A 23,099-nucleotide genomic window follows, 5' to 3' on the forward strand; every position below is an offset into this window, starting at 1 on the left:
TTCAGGAGAGGGGTGGTGAGAAGCTAGGCCACAGAAGAGAGAAGAGGGTGTGTGTGGGATGGGGATCCCCTGTGGGTGAGGAGGACCTGGTGTGGGGAGAGGGTTGTGGCCTCTGTTTGGGGCCCCCTGAGTATGAGGTGTCCCCTGGGGTCTGAGGCAGCAGGCATCTGGTTATGCAATTGGAGATTTTGGGAAAAGTCTCTCCCTTCTCAATTTTCGTTCTTTCCAGTTCAGCCTGTGAATCTCAGTCTCTGTTTTCTGCCTGCCAGTTCATCCCTCAGCCCTCAGTTGGGAAATTCCAGTCACATCAAATCCACCCCTCCTGGACCCTTCCTCTTTGTGCCACCAAGCAGATCCCTTTGTGCTTTCCCAGCCAGACCCCTAACTTGTTTCCTTCTGCTGGGAAGCAGGGGCTCCCTTCATCATTCCTGGTCTCTCTTCCTTCTTTCTAAATCAACATGTTAAAAACAAGCTTTATTGAGATATAATTTACAAACCATACTATTCACCCATTCAAAGTGTACATTTCAATGGTTTTTAGTATATTCAGAGTTGTGCAACTAATGTCACCATTAATTTTCTAACATTTCATCACCCCAAAGGGAAACCATATCCTTTAGCTACCATCCACTATCTCGTCTCTCTCCCCAGCCTACTCCACCCACCATCCACCCTATCCTACAACTACTACTCTACTTTCTGTCTCTAAGGATTTGCCTATTTTGGGCATTTCATACAAATGGAATCATACAATACATGGTCTTTGGTGAGTGGCTTCTTTCAAGGTTCATCAATGTCATAGCATGTATTAGTATTCCACTCCTTGTATGGCTGAATAACATTTCACCGTGTGGATAAAACACATTATATTTAGCCATTCATCAGCTGATGGATTCAAATGAACTTTTCTAAGGAAATGATACCTGATTTATTTCTACCTCTTGTTCTTCTCCATGTCATTCTCTCAGCCCCTAAACAGTCTGTAAGTGGGGATTCCTTGGTCCTACAGCCTCTTAGACTGGAGAAGGTGAGGTCTGTGAAAAGAGCAAGCAGCCTTAGGTTTGCAACCAGTCGAGCCCCTTACTGACTGACTTGACCTCCTCAGGGCCTTATTTCCTCATCTATAAAATGAGGACAGTGATATTTCCTTCCAGGATTGTGGGAAGTGCTGATCCAAGTGCAGCATGTGGCAGAGTGGCCTGGCATACAGAAGGTACTCAACAGTGTTGAATCCCTTTCATGTGTCAACCTTGATCCCCAGCTAAGAGTATGCAGGCAGGAAACATACTTCCTTCCTTGACATTCCCCCATCAAATTCTGAGCGCAGTGTTCTTGGATGAGAGTCAGACTAAGGGGAGAATAAATAGAAAAAAAAGAAAAAGCAGATATCAGGAAATACCAGAGGAATTGATAAAAATTATACAAATGTGATAGAAAAAGGGACTGCAGAGAAAGTATGTTTTAGTGTTGAGAATGTTTAGGCAGGAGGAACATGAGTTTGGAGTTTGAAGACCTGTGCTTCTGGCCTGGCCCTGACATGTCCAGGTTATTTACCTCTGAGTCATTGGGAGTGGGTCCCCTCAGTTTCCCACTCTGTAAAATGGGACATGACCAATGCCATAGCTGCCCACTGATGGGGAGGCAGGGGGAGCTCATGTGCACACAGGTGTGCAAACTATTTATTAAGGGACCCCGAGGGCCAGATAGTGACCCTAGTGAACCAAGGCAGGCCCTGGCTGAGGTTCCTCAGTGACCTGACATGTTGTCCCCTTTGGCTGCCTTGGGCTGGAACCCACCCTAGAGGCTGGAGTCCTCTAGGATTCAAGGGGACCTGACAGTGTTCGTTCGTTCATTCATTCATTCATTCATCAAATTTTACAAACCTACTTCTTGGAAGGCATTGTACTATAATTAAGACATAGCTTTTGGCCTCAAGAAGCCCAAAGATTCATAGTGAAAGGAACACATATGGCAATTCTGATACAGGGTGCTGCCAGTCCTATGTTACTCTGACTCCATACACTTCCTACCTTGCTGTCTATGTATTCCTACCTTGATGTCTTGCACACTTCTGTTTATGGTTTCCAGGGCTTGCTATTTGGTCTCCTTGAATATATAGGGGTTTCTTTTTTTCTTTTTTTCCCCAAATGATGAGCAAAATGGCAATGACCTCAGGAGATTCTCAAGAAATATTTGATGGATAAATAAAAATATGAATGGATTTAAAAAATGACACAAAGGTATGCCCAGAGAGCTGTTGGAGTCTTCAAGTAGGCTAGAAGGGCTTCCTAGAGTAGGTGACATTTGAATTGGGTCTTGGAGTTTGCCAGGCATATATATTCTCAGCATAGGAACAGCATTTATAAGAGTATATAAAGGCCTGAATGATGAGAACTTCCTAATGGCTCAGTGGGTGTGGGGAGGTGATGGGAATGAGGTATGGGAAGTGGAAGGGACAGATGCAAGGAAGGGGTGGGGAGCACAGTACAAGATTTTGAGCAAAATAAATAGAAGAAAGTAGAAAGATCACAGTCTTGACACTCGGCAATCTCTTTTGACACACACACACACGTGTGTGTGTATGTATAGTATTTTAGACAGACTGTATGTGTCTTTTAAAGGAGAATATATATTCTACGTGTAGGAGCTTTAAACAGACTTTCCCTCTTTTCCAGAAAGTTAACTGTGGTGCTCCGTGGGGAGAAACGTGGAGCGCAAAAGACATTTAAGTGCTAAGCTGCCACCGTACCACCGGGTGATGCTGGACGACTCTGGGGCAGTGGGATGGGGAGGCAGAGCCATTTCCCCAGGTAAAGGGCGCAGGGAGACTGGGTTCGAGGTGGGTGGAGGGAGGAGTCTGCGCTGACTCACAGGTTTCTGGCTTAAGAAACCCAGTTGCTGGTGATACCTTTCAGATAAGGGTGAGGCACCAGCAACGTTTTGAAGAGGAGATAAAACTGAGAAGTGAACACTTCAGATTTTTTTTTTTGTGGAACTGTCCCACAGGGAGTGGTCACACGAGCCGGGCTTCCTGGGACCCCATGCCTGTCTGGAGCACCTGCGAATTCCCAAGTAGTGGTCGGGGTCCCTAAGTTCCGATGAAAGGGGCCTTCTGGGCCTGACGCAGGCTGGCCGCGCCCCAGCCTAGGGTGGGGCAGCGCTCACCACCTCCCCTTATAGGTGAGGGTGTCGACCCTGTGGACCCCGTCTCCATAGACTGGGGAACAGGGGCTCAGGAGTCTTGCGTTCCGCTCACTTCACTTTTGGGGAGGGGGTTGTTCGAATCTCGGTCCGGCCACTGCTGCCTCAGTTTCCCATATGCACAAGCTCGCAGGCGGACCTGAGGGCGGTCTGTAACCTGCAGAGGCCACGACACATCGCTGGTATCCGGCAAGGGAAAGTGACTAGGCCTGGTTCGGGTCGCCCCGGACGTTGCGGGCAGGGAAGTGAGTTGCCCGGACCCGGCAGTCTCCCCAGAGGCACCGAAAGGCCCGGCCGGCGCCGACTCCGCGCCTGGGGGTTTGGTCCGCGGCCAGGCAGCCGCCAACGGCCCGTGACAGGCCCCGCAGCCCAGTCGCGGTCGGAACAAAAGTGGCGGCTGGGCCGGGAGGCGGGGGTCCCGCAGGCCCGGCCACCGCCCGGCCGCTTGACACACCGCGGCAGCCCTTCGGCCCTTCCGCCCGAGCGCGCTCGGCTCTTTCCGCCACGGCCGGCGCAGGTGGAGGGGGCGGAGCGGGGGCCGTGCGTGGTGACGCCGCGGGGGGGTGACGCACCGGCGTGCCCCGCCCCCTCCCCCTCCCCGTTCAGGCTCTGGAAAGAGAAGAAAAAAAACTTTCTTTTTTTTTTAATTGAGGAATCAACAGCCGCCATCTTGTCGCGGACCCGACCGGGGCTTCGAGCGCGATCTACTCGGCCCCGCCGGTCCCGGGCCCCACAACCGCCCGCGCACCCCGCTCCGCCCGGCCGTCCCGCTCCGCCCGGCCCTCGGCGCCCGCTCCGGCGGCCCCGCTCCCCTCTCGGCTCGGCCTCCCGGAGCCGCGGCGTCGGCGGCGGCGGCAGCGGCGGCGGCGGCGGCGGAACGGGGGGTGGGGGGGGCGCGGCGGCGGCAGCGGCGGCTCCGCTTCGCGCATTGTTTTTCCTTACGGCGGCGGGCTGCGGGCGGGGAGCGGAGCTCGGAGCCCCCCGGTCGACCGGCCGCGAGCGAATTAATTAAGTGGGGCGCGGGGGGGGGGTAGCGAGGCGGCGGCGCGGCGGCGGCGGCACCATGTTCCTGGGGACTGCCTAAGCCGGCCGGCCGGGCGCCGTCGCTGCCAGCCGGGCCCGGGGGGGCGGCCGGGCCGCCGGGGCGCCCCCGCCGCGGAGTGTCGCGCTCGGGAGGCGGGCAGGGGATGAGGGGGCCGCGGCCGGCGGCGGCGGCGGCGGCGGCAGCGGCCGGGGGCGGGCGGTGAGCGCTGCGGGGCGCTGTTGCTGTGGCTGAGATTTGGCCGCCGCCTCCCCCACCCGGCCCTGCGCCCTCCCTCTCCCTCGGCGCTCGCTCGTGGCTCGCGGCTCGCGCTCGCTCCTCTCCCCTCGCAGCCGGCCGGGGCCGGCGCCGACCCCCGACCCGGAGCCCTCGCCGGCCCCGCCGTCCGCTTTCGGGGCAGTTTTTGCGAGCAGGTGAAAATGGCCGAGAACTTGCTGGACGGACCGCCCAACAAACGAGCCAAACTCAGCTCGCCCGGCTTTTCGGCGAATGACAGCACAGGTGAGGAGGGGGCCGGGCGGGGGGCAGGGGCCTCGGGGGTCCCTGTCAGACCCCCCGAAGGTGAGTGTCCCTGGATAGCAGAACGTGGCGGCCGGCCTGCGGAGCCCCCCCACAGCCCGAACTGGAGACCGGCGAGCCCCTTCTCCGGAGCCCCGCCGAAGAGGGGAAGTTTGTGGGGAGACTGTCGTGGGGCCCGAGTGGTGGGGGCAGATGCTGGGGTGCACTCGGATTTCCCGGAGTTGGTGAGCCCTCCTCGCGTGGAAACCGAGTGTTAGTTCCAGAGAGAAAAAGTAAAGTGGAGCGTGTTTATTTTGCGTAGTGATTCCATACGCCTTCCTCTGCTGCCGTGTGTCAACACACGCGTGGCTGTCCGGAGGGGGGTGACAGCGGAGGGTAAGTTTGATGGCTAGAGAAGGAAATAGTACAGCGGAAAGGAGACCCCGAGTGTTTTCTGAATTGGTGACACATTCACAAGGCTGCGACCAGAAGACAGAGCAGCGGCAGCCTGTGAGTTACAACTTAGAAGTTTCTTGGAGTATTTTGAAAACTCTTTGTTCTTTGGTCACCTAAATTATTCCATTTTTCACAACCCCAAACTTCGGTAGCAAAATGCCCTAAAAAAGTTGCTGTAGTGTGTTTAATTTCATAGAAGTGTAACTTTAAAAGAAAGTTACATAGCAGATTCATTTGCGCAGCATTCGCCATTTGAATTCATGTTGCTTTTACAGTGTAGGTATATAAAAATTATGTTAAGGAATGCAGAAAGTATGATTTTTAAAAATTTCTTTTAGCAGGATATTGAATAAATCATCTTTTTCTCATTAAACAGCTTCCTTGAAAACTTTCGTAGGTAATCATATCATTTGCCTAAAAGTATTTTAGTTTTCTATCCATTTAATAATTCTGGCTTCTTCTGGGCTGATTCATAGCATTATGAACTAGTTGTATTTCCTCTTTTAGAGCTCTCCTTTGCAGTAAAAACTTGTAGCCACTTGGGAACAGTTCTGTCTGCAGCGCGGCTTGCATTTCTCCAGTATAGTTTTGCCGTAGCAGCATCTGAAAATCAGTTTATAATGAATGGGTCCAAATTGAATTACATTGCTGCAGCAATCCCTTCAGATTTGCAGTAGACACAGCTGTTCAGCTTCTACAAATATTTCTATGATTGACCACTAGCATATTTCTACTAATGGTCTGAAAATCTATTTCTACTGTTGAAACAAAATTTGAATTTTATGGCTTTGGTTTTAATACAATTCCTAGAATATCAGTTAACATAGAAGTGAGAGAAACAACTTTTAAAAAAACTGTCATGAGAGTCTTGTCTAATTAAAATGAAATTTGTTGAACAGTGGGGAGGAGTAAATAAGTCTCATGGAATATAAAAGTATCTAATACTCTTTTAAAAACTGATAGAGAGTTGAGTTTCATGTTAATTTTGTAAAATCGACTAATCTGAAGTGAGAAATTTGGAAACAGCTGTGATTTAAATGCTCTTTTACTGCAGAACAGATCTCCTTTGCTTCATTTATCTTGCCATTTTTGAGTGAAAAGCCCTTAATCATATGAATCATAGATCATACCAGGCAAGTTCAGCTTTGAAGCTTGTTCTCTGACACTGTTAAGGTTGCTATTGTTGAGTGAGGTTATTGCAGACTTTGTATTATACAGAGGAAGAAATTAGTAACACAAGACTTAACAAAGAAGCTTGTCCTGCTATATACATCTAGTTGTTCCCAAGATAGAGTTCAAAGGATGGCCTTTTGGGTAGTTCGATACTTGGACAGTCAGATTATTTAGTGTGCTGCTAGTCACAACAAAATTTATCAAAGGATTTTCCATTCTTGCCCACTTTTCCCCCTTTTTCAGTTTTGATCCTTGTAAGGTATGGGGGCCTCTTTTACTTTACCAAACATAGGACAAAAAAGTCAGTGTTTAATATCTCTAATTTAAATAATCCAAAGAATAAAATTTATACATTAATTACATCAAGCTATACATTGGTCACATCATTTTATCGTGAAAGGATATATTAGTGTGGGGGGCCAAGGAAGGGATCAGCAAGCATATTAAGCAAGATACAACCTTGTCTTCTGTAACTAGTAGTCTAAGACAGATGTTAAGGCCATAGATTAAGCAAATAAAGGGCTAATGGAATTACGTTACATACAAAGGAGTGAAGGCATTTGGTTAGATGAGAAAGTGGGGAGAGACGCGGGAATAACATGTTTGAGATACTAAACCTTAGTTTAGTGAGAGAATGTGTGTTTGAATCTTCTAGGAGAAAACTGGGCCAGTTGGAGCAAGGTGTGATAAAATTTGAGGCAGTGGGGAGCTCTGTGCATGGGAAGAGCTGAAGGGGTTGGGATTGGGAGGAGGCCTTGGTGGCCTGAGAAATGAGAGCTGCTTGGACTGCCACGATGCAATGCATGTCTGTAGGGACTGGCTTGTGGAATCATTGGTATCTGTTAGATGAGTCTGTAGGCTGGCATTGGCCAAGAGAACAGAACTCCTGCTGTTGGGGAGCTACCAGCCAGAGTGCTTGCAGTCTACCAGGAGGAGCATGGATGTGCATAAAACATTCCACAATGAAGTAAGGCAGCATCTCTTGATGAAAATGCTATTGCCTCTGATGGCAGGCAGGAGAGGTCAGGAAAGGCTTCTGAGGAGAGCATGCAGAGGTGATGCAGAAATAAGGAAATGTGTCCCAAAGGAAAGCGGCAAGAGGAAGAAGGAAAACGTAATTTTCACACCATCCAAACCTCAGCTCTGGAGTGCCACAGAATTTGATGGTATTAGATGTTGTTAAAGTAGCATTTTCTTTACATTGAGGGCTTCAGCGGTTCTCAACCTGTGGCTTCTAGGACCCCCCCCCCCCTTTGGGGGTCAAACGACCCTTTCACAGGGGTCGCCTAAGACATAACAGTAGCAAAATTACAATTATGAAGTAGCAATGAAAATAATTTTATGGTTGGGGTCACCACAACATGAGGAACTGTATTAAACAGTTGCAGCATTAGGAATGTTGAGAACCACTGGCTTAAACACTTTCTCGCAACTGTAGTCTTCCTTTACTTGGCACCTTTTATAAGAAGTAGGACTTTGTGTTACCAGTATATAGTTAGTTGTGTGTTTTGGAAACTTCTTTATTTAATATGTCCAAATTATAACAGCATATTAGTCTTTCAGCAGCAGGGATTCATGATTTAACAGTGTAGGAGAAATAAATATGCAGGCAGGCAGTAGACTTTTTTCCTCAGCTTAATTGAGGCCAAATTTACATACAACTAATAGATTTTATTAAAAAGTTTAATAAAACTGCCTTCTAAAAATTTAAGATAGGTATATTTCATCTGTATAAGTGTCCCTAAGCAGCTGTGATTACATTTATAATGTGAATCCCTGTAAATGCAATAGAAAACCATATTTAAAGAAAGCTTGTGGTAAATATGCTTATCAACCAAAATACCTTTTACAACAAAATGATGATCTTTTTTGTATGTGCAGTGCTTTATGTGTCAGAGCGGTTTTCTCTCCATCGCCTCACTTTGGTCCTCACAGCATCTTATGAGGTAGGAAGGGGAGATACTGTTCCTGTTGTTTCTAGGTGAGGAACCATACTTGAGAGAGATAATCAGCCTAAAGTAACATAGAGAGAGACATCGATTAGTTGACTCCTGCACAACCCCTAGCCAGGGTCTGGGATTGAACTGTAACCGAGGTACGTGCCCTTAACCGGAATTGAACCTGAGACTCTCTGGTCCACAGGCTGACGCTTTAACTGCTGAGCCAAACCAGCCAGGGCAAGTTATTTTATTATTTTTTTTGGTGGTACGTGCCCCTATCGGGAACCCAACCCGGGACTCTCTGGTCCACAGGCTCAACCGCTGAGCCAAACTGGCCAGGGCAAATTATTTTATCTTTTAACTAAATTCTGGTTAAATAGGAAATGTAAGTTTCGTAGAGACTTCTAGGGCTAGGACTTGTCATGTCTTTGCTTTGCTTTTACTTGATAGAAAAATAGGGGCTTTTGAATAACTGAGAGGGATGAGAACAATGGTTTCATTTGGATTTCCTCAGGGGTGATACAGTAGATGAGTATGAATTCCATAAAGGTGCTTTAGCAATTGATCAAAGCACCTGTTTAACGTTCGAATTTGATTCTGTAATTCTTAAACGTAACTGAAATTGAGTTATAAAGGGACTGAGGCTTAATCCTACAGTCAGAAGTTGATGCTTAGATTGTTAGCCAGTGTTTTTACAACTTCTGACTTGTGTGGTTGTGGTTGTGTAACAAAGTATGCTATTACTTGGGGCTACATAAATGCCAATTTTAGCATGTTTGAAAACAAAATAGTTAAAAATGATTTTGCCAAAGTTTTGTTAAGATGAAATGTATCTGTTGTGTAAAGCAAGATTAGTAAAGCTTGCTTTATAAGCCAGTTCAGTTCTTGGGGTAACATTAGTCAGGACACCACCTCTTTTTTTAAAATTGATTTTAGAAAGAGGGGATGGGGAAGTTGTTCCACTTGTTTATTCATTCATTGGTTGATTCTTGTATATGCCCTGACCAGGGATCAAAACCACAACCTTGGCAAATCAAGTCAGCGCTCTAACCAACTGAGCTACCCCTCCAGGACAAGATACCCCCTCTTTATCTTATTCAAACCAGCACTTCAGTATATTCCAAGGAACTAGAGGGCATGTGAAGAGGTGTTTCTCGGATGACGTTGGGAATAGCCAAGGAATTTAAGTGCAGTTCTTCCAGAACCATTGTGTACTAATGGGTGATGAGTCTTAAAGAAAGGGGCTGTAGTTTGCACCATTTCCAAACCTTTTTTATGTAATACATGGGTGAACAAACTTTCTTTCAAGGGCCAAAGGATTTCATTTTTGGTTTTTAAGGGCCCAATGGTCTCTGTTTCTCAGTGCCACCATTTTAGCATGAAAGTAGTCCTGGGCAGTACTACAGGAAGGGTGTGGCTGTGTGCCACTAAAACTACAGTTTGGTTCTCGGGCCACAGTGTGGGACCCTGATGTAATGTGGGACTGGTGCTCTGAGGATCCATTGGGGGGCATTGGACTGCCAGAGTTGCCCTAATTTTAGCTGTCTCTGAAGAGGACTTCAAGGACAAGATCAGTTGAACAGCAGCAGCACAGGTTTTTTGAGCATCTACTATGTGCTCATCTGACTGCTGACGCTCAAGTACAGGGAGCAGGGGTGATAAGTTCTTGAGTTGCAGTGAGCCACATAGGGAGCCACAGACAGAGCCCCTCTGTCTTCTAAACATAGGTACGTACCGCATAATTTAAAATCAGATAAGCTGAACAAAAACGGTTACCTTAATTAAGGTGATTTTGTTCCTTTGCTGGCACATGCTAGGCTCTCCAGAAATAGTTGAAGGAGTGAGTGAATGAAAGTGCAGTATTTATCTTTCAAAGTTCTCATACTTTTTTCTCATAAGATTTTGCTTTTAAGCTAATTGCTACATATCTTAAGATCTGTTTGTCCTAATCCCAATTTCTGTGCATTTTCAACTGTGGACCATCCTGGCTGGTTTTAGGAGTGCTCGGGCTAGAGCCTATTTGGGGCTCTCTCAGGTTGCTCAGGTGGCCCTTGGTAGTGGCAGCACAGGCCATGGTGTTGACTGGGACAGCATGGGGTGCGAAAGCACTGGCTTTGGAGCCAGGCCAAGTGGGTGCAGTTTTCCTCCCCCACCCCCGTTGCTAGCATCATGACCCTGGTCAAGTTAGATCAGCTCTCTGAACCTCAGTTTTCTTATCTGTAAAATAGATATAATAACCATTTCCATCTCAAAGGCTGGTTATGAGGGTAGTATGAGATGATGTGTGAAAAGTACCTAAATGCTCAGTGCATGGTGGTTGGTACTGTCGTTACTAGGGAAGGTGGTGTGTCCTGTAGTCCATACTCACTGGGAGTGCTCATCTGATTGGAATAGAGATTTGTTTGTTGATGGTTCTGGAACAAACAGCAGCCTTGTACGCATATCTACACAGTCCCATGAGCAGGCAGATCTATTGTAACGTAGCCTACTCAGTGAGTATATAGCCAAGAATTATATAATAAATACTATTGATTTTTTTGTCTCCACTTTTCTTTTTTTTTTAGTTCCCACCTGAGGATATTTTTTTGACTTATCTTCATACAGAGTGGGAGGGAGAGGGAGAGAAAGGGATGAGAGAGAGGAACATTGATGTGAGAGGGACACATCGACTGGTTGCCTTCTGCATGACCCCGACCAGGGCCAGGGATGAACCACAACCAAGGTACAAACCTGTGACTCATTGGTCCACGGGCCAGCACTCTGCTGCTGAGCCAAACAGGCCAGGGCTTTGTCTCCATTTTCAAACTTTTTTTTTTTTTTTTAATCCTCACCCGTGGACATTTTTTCCATATTTTGTTCAGATAGAGCGGGGGTGGGGTGGGAGAGAGAAACATCGATGTGAAAGGAACACATCGAGTGGTTGCCACCCACCTGACCCAACCAGGGCCGGGAACAAACTGCAACCGAGGGATGTGCCCTTAGCGGGAACCAAACCTGGGTCTCTCTGGACTGCAGGCCTACGCTCTAAGCGCTGAGCCATACTGGCCAGGGCGCAATTTTATTATTTTAAAATAGGAATACAGTGGCTATGAAATTCTAAAATTGAAAAACTTGTGTGGTATGCTCTGAAAATTCCTACTAATTTTGAAGCATACTTTGTGGGCTGTTTAAGTATCAAATGAGGATGTGATTCTTTTTCTTTACTGGGTATATTGCATTTCAGTCTGAGGTGCCTGTTAGGCAGTAGCAGTGTACAAAGGATTCTGATCAATGCCTTTGAATAGCTTAGAACTGTGTTGACAAGATAAGACTTAGTGGCAAAACTTGAAAAAGAATACATAATACAATCAAATGCTAAAATGTATGAGTCAGAAAGGGAACCCCGAAGAGGGCTTAATGTATACACCCACTATTTACTGAATCCCTGTGTGTGCAGAAGCCCAGGACTAGGTATCTGAGTGAGGGATAGCACATTAGACTTTGGGGATGGACGAGGGGCCTTGGCTCAGAAAAGCATCCACCAGGGGTAGCCTGGTGGGCCCTCTGCTCCTGGATTCTGATGCCAGCTGGGCCAGAGCAAGGAGCCAGATAATTGGGAAGCCTGCTGGTTTTCCGTGCCTACTTACTGATGGGAAAGACACTTTGGCCACCCACAACAGCTTTGTCTCTGTGAGTGTGATTATCCAGTGTCTCTTACCAATGTCCATCCCCTGGTTTTCAACACATGTGCCTGATGTTCCTTCAGCTTACTCTGAGGCCTTTTCCTGCTGGTGCCTCCCTCCTCAGAATTCCATTCCATGGCTAATGGGCTTCTTAGGTCTGGTGTGCTTGTCCATAGCTCCTGCATGAACTGGGGTAAGGGATTCCACATTTTGCCAATTCAGTCTTAGGCTTAACTTTTCAGAAACAGGCTTGCATGGCAGCATATCACTGGTGCCAAAGTGTAAGCTCTCTGTCAGTGCTTATTGGGGGGCTTTTGCATATTCAACTTTGCATGGAGGCCCTGATCCTTTGACAGGAGGGCTGGGATAGTCATGCACACGGTCCAGTGGGAGCAGAGCAGAACTTTGACTGGAAAAGAAGTGACTCACTCAGATTTGATGGAAGAACTCTTTGGACATGGAAAAGGGTGCAGGAAAGGCATGGAAGTAAGCAACAGTGTTTTGTTTTTGTTTTTTTCCAAGTTCTTAGACAATTTTAAGAATGACTTGCTGTCTTTGAAAAACTGCCTTTAAGGTGTTTTCTGGTTCTAAATTTGGGAAGCAAGGCTATTTTTTAACTCTATGTCTAAAAGTCTAATTCCTTTCTTTTTAAACATTACCCTTAGAAAGACTTGGATAGCATCCCATGTGACGTTTTCCCCCGTGTTTCATTTCCATTAATCAAATGAATATTTAGTTGAACCATAGCTAAGAATAGTAATATCTAATGGTGACAAAATGTTTCACTTTATTAAATCTGACTTTCCTATTTCTAGGTGTCCCATCTGTTACAATGTGAAGATCTCTTAATTTACCAGTCTTTCTAATAACACCTGTGCCTTACTGTATACAGTAGGTGTTTCTTTTTTAAAAATTCTCATCTTGAGGATATGCTTGTTGATTTTAGAGAGGAAGGGGGAGAGAGAGAAAGAGAAAGAAAGAACATTGATCAGTATGTGCCCCAGCCAGGGATTGATCCAGTAACCTACGTATATGCCCTGACTGGGAATTGAACCTGCGACCTTTTGGTATAAGGGATGATGATGTTCCATCCAACTGAGCCACACCAGCCAGCCCAGGGCTGCAGTAGGTGTTTCTTTTTTTTGTTTTTTAAATCCTCACCCTGGGGGTATTCCCCCCATCAATCTTCAGATTAAAGGGGGTGGGAGGGAGAGAGAGAGAGAGAACACTGATGCAAGAGAGATGCATTGATTGGTTGCCCCAAATCGCAACTGAGGTACATACCCTTGACCGGAATTGAACCCGCAACTCTTCGGCCCGTAGGCTGATGCTCTAACTGCTGAGCCAAACCGACCAAGGCAATAGGTGTTTCTTAACAGTTGTAGCTGTTTAACAGGGTTGTACAATTCTGTTGTAAAGCAGATTTTCTTTTATAATTTTAAAGCTTCCCTTTGCACTACCCCCCAAATATTTTGTTTTTCTTATCAGACCTATATTACCTGTACATGTTTTAACTATGTAGTTAGTATAACCAATGAAATAGCAAGAAAAATAGGTGACTATCAATAGTCAGTAGAGAGAGAATTGTGTAATGTTTAAAGTGGATTTGGTTATTTGATTACAAACTGAATAATGACACTCAGAAACTATAGAAACCTATCAAATTAGAGTTTGCTTTGACAGTTATGGAATATAAGCGCTTGACCCAATGCCTTTGGATTAAAATATTTTGAGTATTTGTCACCTGATTAAAAGTAGAACCTTTTAACCATGACTCAGAGTTGAAGGAAACGTCAGAACTTTTTATATGGGATGTGAGCGGTGTGGTCACAGGGAGGGAGCCCTGGCCTCTGCTCAGAGTGAACACTGAATCTTGACTCCCAGCTCATCAGCTCTGTGACTTGAGGCCCATGACTTTACACTGGGGCTTTGGCCTGGGTTGGGGGAGGGTGTCTCATCTCTATAATGAGTTTTTTTTCTTCTAGAATTTTCCATTTCTCTTTGACTAGCTTTGTATATTGGGGCTACTTTGGTTCCTGGCATATAGCAGGTTATGACAGCTATTATTAATGTTTAATTGTGTGGGTAATTACATATGTCGCTTAACCTCTTGGGCTGGTGAAGGTTGGGATTATGTAGGCTAGGGGTCTAACCCAGAACCAGATGCTTGGAAGTTTCTTGCTGAGTAAACGAGAAGATACCTCCCCTGCCTGTTTTGCTTCTAGCACCAGGGCTAGTATAGTCTCAGTACCAGCTTGCAAAAGAATGAATTGAAAGCTGAGATTCAGGAATCCTACAAAACTGGTAATAAATAGTTTGACACCCTTTACTCAGCCTGTATTTGAAGTTAAAAGCTGTTCTTTATTGGAAAATTGAAGTTTAAATGGAACTGTTTTTCCTAGTATTTCAGAACAAGGACTTGATTTAGGTTAGGATTTAAAAAGGAAAAGTGAGTATGGCGAAATGACAAAAATAGTCTTTCTTTTTAGAAAACAGAGTTAGGGGAGAAAATGGCCTTGGGATCACTATGCAGTTTAGTAAGGGTGATTGGTGGAAAGAAATATCAGTGAAATTTAATTTCCTCTTTGGTTCAGTTACCACTGGTCTTGAAAAGAAGAGATTCAGCCTGCTGTATTGTGGGAATTTTCTCTTCTTGAAAGTAACAAAAAGGCATAAAGTACTGATAGATTTTCTGTGTCGTTTTAGTTGTGCCTCTACTACTATTGGGATTGTTTTTTGTTTGAAGAGCACAGCCTGCCCAGAGTTGAGCTTCTCTTAAAAAAAAAGAAAAAAGATCTCTGAGGAAATGATTTGAATTATCAAGAGATAATTCAGTGTTTTAGCGCACAGTGGTGACTTTTCAGTCTAAAAGTTTAAGGAAAAACTGATTCTTTTCCAACAGTAAGAGAGTGAATTTAATTTTCTTTGTTTAAAATGCCTGTAGTCTTGCCCAGCTGATGTGGCTCAGTAGTTGAGTGTCGACCTGTGTGCCAAGATGACACCAGTTCGATTCTTGGTCAGGGCACATGCCCAAGTTGTGGGCCCAATCCCTAGTGAGGGGCATGCAGGAGGTGGCCAATCGATGTTCTTGCTCATCGATGGTTCTATATCTCTCTCCCTCTCCCTTCCTCTCTCTAAAATCAATAAAGATAAAATAAAATGCCTATAGTCCCGTGATCATCTCTAAGTCAGCACTGTCTGGTAGAACTTTCTGTGTTCTATATCTGCACTGTCCAATACTGGAACCACTAGCTACTTGTGGCTATTGAGCACTTGAACCATGACTCAGAATTAGAATTTAATTTTTTTTTTTTTTTTATCCTCACCCGAGGACATTTTTCCATTTTTTTGTTCAGGTAGAGTGGGAGGGAAAGAAAGGAAGAGAGAGAAACATTGATGTGAAAGGGACACATAGAGTGGCTGCCACCCCCACGACCCGCCACCCGCACAACCCAACCAGAGCCAGGGACAAACTGCAACCGAGGTACATGCCCTTAGCGGGAACCAGACCTGACTCTCTCTCGGGACTGCAGGCCGACGCTCTAACCTCTGAGCCAAACCTGCCAGGGCTAAAATTTAAATTTTATTTAAACATAAATAGCAACTTGCTTCTGTATTGTACAACACATCCCTAAATACATTTACTTAAAATATTTGTGATCTAAAAGATAAAGTTCTTTAAAGGAACTGTCTTTTAAAGATAGAAGGTGCTTTCAGAAATACTCAGGGCTGCCCTGGCCGGTTTGGCTCGGCGGTTAGAGCGTCGGCCTGCAGTCCCGAGAGACCCGGGTTCGGTTCCCACTAAGGGTATGTACCTCGGTTGCAGTTTGTCCCCGGCCCTGGTTGGTCGTGCGGGTGGCAGCCACTCGATGTGTCCCTTTCGCATCGATCTTTCTCTCTCTCTCTCTCTCTCTCTCCCGCTCTACCTGAACCAAAAAAAAAGAAATACTCAGGGCTTTAAATTTAGGATTATTCACTTATTTAGAAAATATGTTACACTGTGGTATCAGCCTTGGAGACCTATTAGGGACACAACAGATCCAGTGTCTGCCTTCATGGGAGGCATCTGTAGTCAGGTGAGACTTAGTACCTAGTACCTCGGTTCATGCATGATCAGGGTGTAGGATCAAGTCTGTTCTGAGTGTTGGAAGGCCTTCTTGGGGAAGTGTCATTAGCACTGAGACCTGAGGATGAATAGGAGATTGGAAGGAGGGGATACTATTCTAGACTTGGAAACAGCATAAATAGCAAGTGTGAAGTGAAGGTTTGGAGGTATAAACTCTTGAGTATGTAACAGTTTTTGCAAACCCAGTTTTGTTTTTGGTTTACATTCAATGGGCTAACATTTAGAAGCAGTGTTGGTCTTGCTTCTGAGAAGTGGAGACTGCTGGTGTGGACCTGCTCTGGGCATTTGGGTGGGCCTGGGCTCCAGCCTCAGTTTTACCATTTAATTCCTTTATTCAACAAATATTTAAATACTTATAAAATTCAAATTAGTTATATGCTCTTATGTGTGGGATACTACTAGGCTGTGGTGATAACTGGTGGCTCTGTCCACTTGGAACTCAGAACATAGGGGTGTAGGCAGGCATTCCAGCAGCCCCACCAAATGCCTATCTAATTGCAAATCAGAGTTGTGACAAGAAGGAACTGAATGCTTCAGGTGGGACGGTTAGGAAAACTTCTTAGTGGAAAGCACACTGGAGCTCTTGCAGGATGAACTATGAGGAGGTCAGGCTGGGCATCTGAAGACAAGGTAAAGTTGTGGAGAGCCTCCAAGTGTCAGACCAGGGAGTCCAGGTCATTCTTTTTTTTTTTTTTCTTAATCCTCACCCAAGGACATTTTTGCATTTACCTTCAGATAGAATGGGAGGGAGAGAAGGAGGAAGAGAGAGAAACATAGCTGTGAGAGAGACACATCGATTGGTTGCCACCTGCACGACCCCAAATGGGGCTGGGGATGAACTGCAACCGAGGTGTGTGCCCTTACTGGGAACTGAACCCAGGACTCTGGTCTGCAGGCCGTTGCTTTAACCGCTGAGCCAAACTGACCAGGGCCAGGTCATTCTTTTAGGGCTTTAAAAACAATACACGTTTTTAGAATGTGTAATTGGAGGGCAATTGGAGAAGTCTAGATAAACTTTTTCAAGATATGTGTTTTTATCTTAGTTCCTATCTGCAAGGAGAGTTGAAAACCCTCTCTCTTCTCCCACAACCCATTGTGGGAGGAAAAAGGCACCATGAAAAACAGTTTAAGAAAGTTGTTTAAATTTTGTTTTGAGTGATTAAAATACTCGTAGGGTTCAAAATTCCAAAAAGCACGAAAGAATGTTTAGTGAAACGCCTCCCTCTCCTGTCTGTTTCTGGACTCACCCAGATCTATTCCCCACAGGCAACCATTATAGATTATTCTAGAGACATGCTGTGCATATATAAGCATATGCTCTCTCTACTTTTTCTTCCCAAAGTGACTCGTTATACATGTTGTTCCACTATAAGTACATTTTGGACTGATTAAAATCTCAGAGCTTTTGGAAATAACTAATATACAAAGAGCAGTCTTCATTCTAAAAATCCTTTTTTTAATGGTAAAATATTTTGGTGCCATACTTAATTAAGTAACACAAAATTATTTTAGTATTTTCACTATCCTATAAATCAGAAGAAGTGAAAAAAATTTAATTCCATGTCATCTCGAAGAATATTAGAAGTTTTGTTACTGTCATCATGTTACACATCATGCAACTAGTTTACACCAGAGTTCTGTTTAGTTTCCCAGCTTTTCTGGAAAAGATTCTTAAAACCTGTAGTTTTTATTACCCACCTTATTAGTTGATATAAAATATCTGGTCCAGTCGGGGTGGCTCAGTGGTTGAGTGTCGACCCATGCACCAAGAGGTCGCTGGTTCGATTCCTGGTCAGGACACATGCCCAGGTTGTGGGCCTGATCCCCAGTGGGGAGCATGCAGGAGGCAGCCAGTCATTGTTCTCTCTCATCCATATCTCTATCTCTCTTTTCCTCTCCCTTCCTCTCTCTCTAAAATCAATAAAGAAAAAAATTTAAAAAAAGAAAGAAATATCTGTAACTTCTACATCAAGCAGATAAAGTAGAAATCAGTCTTTTGCTTGGAAGGACTACTAATATTCATATTAACTCCAGACCTTTTCATTAATTTAGTTAATTAATCTAGAGATTGCAAAACATTAAGGTGACCCAAAAGTCCTTAAGAGCTGAATCCTCTGCTATTGCAGATGTGGAGGAGGAAGAGTGATGGGTGTTTAAGAGAGAAGATAAATTTGAGAATCATTGCATAAAAGAGATGAGGGGAAAAGAGATGGAGAACAAAAATTATAATTAGATTTTTAAAAAATCCTCATCCAAGGATATTTTTCCATTTATCTTCAGATAGAGTGGGAGGGAAAGAAAGGGTGAGAGAGAGAAATACATCGATATGAGAGAGACACATTGATTGGTTGCCTCCCCCATTACTCAGCCAGGGCTGGGGACGAACCACAACTGAGGTACATGCCCTTGACTGGAATTGAACCCATGACTTATTGGTCCACGGGCCGATGCTCTAACCACTGAGCAGAACTAGCCAGGGCATTAGATCTTTTTTTTTTTTTAGGTATAAGAAGATATTTACTAATGTGTGCATAGATTTCCAAAAGGAAATCTCTAGAAATTGTTTTTCTTGGATGTGAGAGACGGGATGGTTTGGGAGGGCTCTCTACTTTCCACTTTATATTCCTCTGAATGCTTTGGGGAAAAAAAAACTATAGTCCAGCCGGTGTGGCTCAGTGGTTGAGTGTGACCCACGCACCAAGAGGTCGCCATTTCGATTCCTCATCAGGGTACGTGCCCAGGTTGTGGGCCCAGTCCCCAGTGGAGGGCACGCAGGAGGCGGTCAATCGATGTTTTCTCTCATTGATGTTTCTCTCTCTCTCCCTCTCCCTTTCTTTGTCTCTAAAGTCAATAAAGAAAACATGTTTAAAAACCATTAAGCATAATTTTTGTCATGAAAAAACTAGTTAAAAAGTAAATCAAACCCAAAGAAAACATCTTTAGTATTTGTGGTTAGAAGAATCTGTGTAATGGGGAGATGTGGCGTTTTGGTTAGTTCCTGTTGCAAAACCTTTAGACCTTTAGCAAGAATGATTTGAACAAAGTGTAAATTAACTTAGAGGTGCCATCCAAAGATTTGAAAATGTGATTGTGTTTTAGTGTGATGTCCAATCATCACTTCTTTGCACAAGCTCTGTTTTTAACAGAATCCTTTTATTAGCGGTTTCTTCATTGATGTGCTGCTGGAAGCTATAAGACCTGATAGCCAACTAGTATTTACTTGAGTATTTTGAAATAATGTCAACTTTTCTGATGTGAGCAACTTTTATCTTACTACTTTGTTGGGCTTAAAATGTAGCTTGTCACATTCCTTTAAGAAAAAAATAGTACTTTTGAAAAGTCCTTCTTTAAAATACTTTATATTCTTGCTTTTTCTGCTCATTTAAACACATAATATTTGAAACTAATATTAAGCCCATTTCAGATTTCATCCTCAGTCAGTAAATGCTCCAGCTGGAACCAGGAACTCCTAGAAGTGTTCCAGGTGTTGTCGCCTGGACCTGGACACACCAGGGGTTGCCTTTAAAAATTCAGTTTTTTAAATTACCTAAATGGGTAGTTCATGGTTCAAAAATCAGAGAACACAGATTTGTAGAGTGAGAGCCTTCCTCCATCTACCTCGTCCCTGGATGTGAGTAGATTGTGCTCTTCTCTAGGGTTTGTCTCTTCAAACAGACACTGTCTATTCTTAGCTTTCTTGCCCCCTTCCTGCCCTTTCCTTCTTAGCCAGGGTAACACACTATACACATTGTGGCATACCTGTGCATAGCAGCACTCAGAGAGCTTCTTCATTATCTCTTTCTGTAGTTGCTAATGTTCTGTTACACGAGATCGGCCAGAATTCATGCAATCTGTTCCCCACTTTTAGACATTAGGTTATGTCCAGTCTAATCTTCTCAAAATAGTGTTTCGTTGAATACCTCTGCACAATTATGTGTATATCTATATAACAGATTCCTAAAAATGGAATTAATGGTTAAAAGGAATATACATTTGTAATTTCGATCACATCATCAAATTGTTCTCTAAGAGCTTGTATGTTGGTGGATTCTTAAAGCTTTAAAAGCAACACACATATCCAGCACAGACATCACTAGATATTTTGTGTATATTATTTATAGTTGATGATACATTATTCTTCAGCTTGTGATCTCTATCATTTTGTGTGTCTCAGTTGCTTGTGATTTATCTATAATTTTAGTGTGTACTATATTTTTCCTTTAAGACTTTTTTTTTTTTAGAACAGTTTCAGGTTCACAGAAAAATTGAGAGGAAGGTGCAGAGGTTTCCCACATGCCCCCTGTTTCCACTGTGCACAACCTCCCCCATTATTAACATCTGCCACCAGAGTGGTACATCTGTTACAACTAATGAACCTATGTTGATAATCACCCCAAATCCTTAGTTTGCATTAGGGTTCATTCTTGGTGGTGTACATTCTGTGTTTGGACAGACATATAATGATATATAGCCATCGTTATAGTATCATAAAGAACATTTTCACTGCCCTAAAAATACCCTGTGCTCCACCTGTTCATTCCCCACACTCCCTAACTCCTGACAATCACTGATTTTTTTTTTTACTGTCTTCATAGTTTTGCCTTTTCCAGAATGTCATGTAGTTAGAATAGTATACTACAGTGTTTTCAGATTGGCTTCTTTCACTTAGTGATATGCATTTAAGTTTCTTCCATGTCTATTCATGGCCTGGTAGCTCACTTTTTTTTTTTTTTTTTTCTTTTTTTTATCCTCACCTGAGGACATTTTTTGTTCAGGTAGAGTGGGAGGGAGAGCGAGGAAGAGAGAGAGAGAGAGAGAGAGAGAAACATTGATGTGAAAGGGACACATCGAGTGGCTGCCACCCGCACGACCGACCAGGGCCGGGGACAAACTTGCAACCAAGGTACATGCCCTTAGCGAGAACCAAACCCGGGTCTCTTGGGACCGCAGGCTGATGCTCTAACCGCTGAGCCAAACCGGCCAGGGCGCTCATTTCTTTTTAGTACTGAGTAATAATTCCATTCTTTGGATGTTGGTATACTTTTTGGACTTAATGCATTCGTTTCTTGTTATGGGCTCTCGTATATCCACACATTTTCATATGTTGTACACTGACAGAATACAGTCTTTCCCCTTCTGACTTGGTGTTGCTGCTTGCCAGCTATAGATACCAGCATTTATGCCAGAAGACCTAGTCTCTGGACATCTACTTGCTTTTACTTACCTGAGGTGGTCCAGAACCTGGGGTGCGGGTTACTTCTGCAGAGGTTGAATCCTAGCTTAGCCCCCACATTCCTCTTCCAGGACCTATAATTGGATTGCAGTGTAGAGATAGGCAGCTGATGACAGCACCTCACCCAGGCCCCTCTCAACTGTGGTGGTGGAGAATAGTGAACCCTTTTTTGCTCCCTCTGCTCCAGAACATCTGGTTACTGTTTAGGGGCTGCTGGGTGATAACGTGGTCAGTCTGTTGGTGGTTTACTGCTGTGACAGCACCTCCTGTTTGTTCCACCTTTGTCCCATGAAGTGTTTTCTCTACGTTTCAGGGCTGAGGGAGACAGCACGTAAAATTGTCCTCGCTGTCTGGGAATAGCACTTTCCTAGATCTTCTAGGTGCAAATGAAGATAGGAGACTGGCTGCAGTTCCAGGACTGATGATTTTAGGGTCCAGTGTGACAAAGAACTTTCAGTCAGGACTGTCATGGGTTCTTTAATTGGAAGGTAAATAGCAAATATTTAGTGAGCAAGATTTCTTGATACCTGATGCAGAATAACCATGATGTGCATTTACTCCCACTGTAGGAAGACCTGGGAGAAGGCAGATTGCCCAGCCAAGCCCACTTTGGCTCTTGAGCTTATAGTGATTCCAAGAAGGTCAAGATTTTGTGATCAATAAAAGTTTACTGTTCAGAATGGAGTAAAACCTCATTATTCTGTACTAATTAGGGTGTGATGTAGGGTGTAGAAAGAATTTTTGCTTTCATTTTATTTATTTATTTATTTATTTATTTATTTATTTATTTTTGTTACAGATGTTTCTCCTTTTTTTCCCCATTGACACCCTCCTCCACCTTCCTCCCCGCCCTGTCCCCAGCTTTGTTGTCCATGTCCATTGGTCATGCACACATACATGTAAGTTCTGTGGTTTATCTCTCCCCCCAACCCCCTCTTCTGGGGATTGTCAGTCTGGACCCTACTTCCACGTCTCTGGGTCTACCCTGTTCTTCGGACTGTTATGTTCATTATATTCCACAAATAAGTGAGATCATATGATACTTGTCTTTCTCTGTTTGGCTTATTTCACTTAGGATAATACTTTCCAGGTTCCTCCATGTCGTCTCAAAGGATAAGAGCTCTTTCTTTCTTACAGCTGCGTAGTACTCCATTGTGTGTATATACCACAGCTTTTATTATCTATTCATCTACTGATGGACATTTGGGCTGCTTCCAGATCTTAGCTATTGTAAATAGTGCTGCTATGAACATGGGGGTACATATATTCTTTCTGGTTGGTCTTTCAGGCTTCTTAGGGTATATTCCTAGAAGTGGGATCACTGGGTCAAAATGGCAGTTCTATTTTTAATTTTTCGAGGTGACACCATAATGTTTTCCATAGTGGCTGCACCAGTCTGCATTCCCACCAGCAGTGTACTAGAGTCCCCTTTTCTCCACACCCTCACCAACACTTGTTGTTTGATGATTTGTTGATGGCCGCCATTCTGACAGGTGTGAGGTGGTGATACCTCATTGTTGTTTTAATTTGCATCTCTCTGATAATTAGTGATGTTGAGCATTTCTTCATATGTCTCTTAGCTGTTTGTATGTCCTGTTTGGAGAGGTGTCTATTTAGTTACTCTGCCAATTTTTTAGTTGGGTTCTTTGTCTTCCTTTTGTTGAGCTGTATGAGCAATCTATATATTTTGGAAATTAACCCCTTATCTGATGTATCATTGGCTCTCCCATAGAGTGGGTTGGTTGCCTTTTCATTTGGGTGGTGGTTT

General features: G+C 44.3%; 1 protein-coding gene across 2 annotated transcripts in view; it reads left to right on the forward strand.

Moving 5' to 3' along the window:
• The first annotated feature begins 4,585 nt into the window (after nucleotides 1–4,585).
• Nucleotides 4,586–23,099, forward strand: part of LOC118641604 (CREB binding protein) — a 149,398-nt gene continuing 130,884 nt past the window's right edge. For both annotated transcript variants that reach the window (XM_036278906.1, XM_036278910.1), the window contains exon 1: nucleotides 4,586–4,744. In XM_036278906.1, the coding sequence (XP_036134799.1) occupies nucleotides 4,663–4,744 (82 nt within the window). In that variant the 5' untranslated portion in view covers nucleotides 4,586–4,662. The remainder of the gene's footprint in view (nucleotides 4,745–23,099) is intronic.

This window comes from Molossus molossus, unplaced genomic scaffold, assembly GCF_014108415.1.
Source record: "Molossus molossus isolate mMolMol1 unplaced genomic scaffold, mMolMol1.p scaffold_m16_p_3, whole genome shotgun sequence".
Taxonomy (NCBI): Eukaryota; Metazoa; Chordata; class Mammalia; order Chiroptera; family Molossidae; genus Molossus; species Molossus molossus.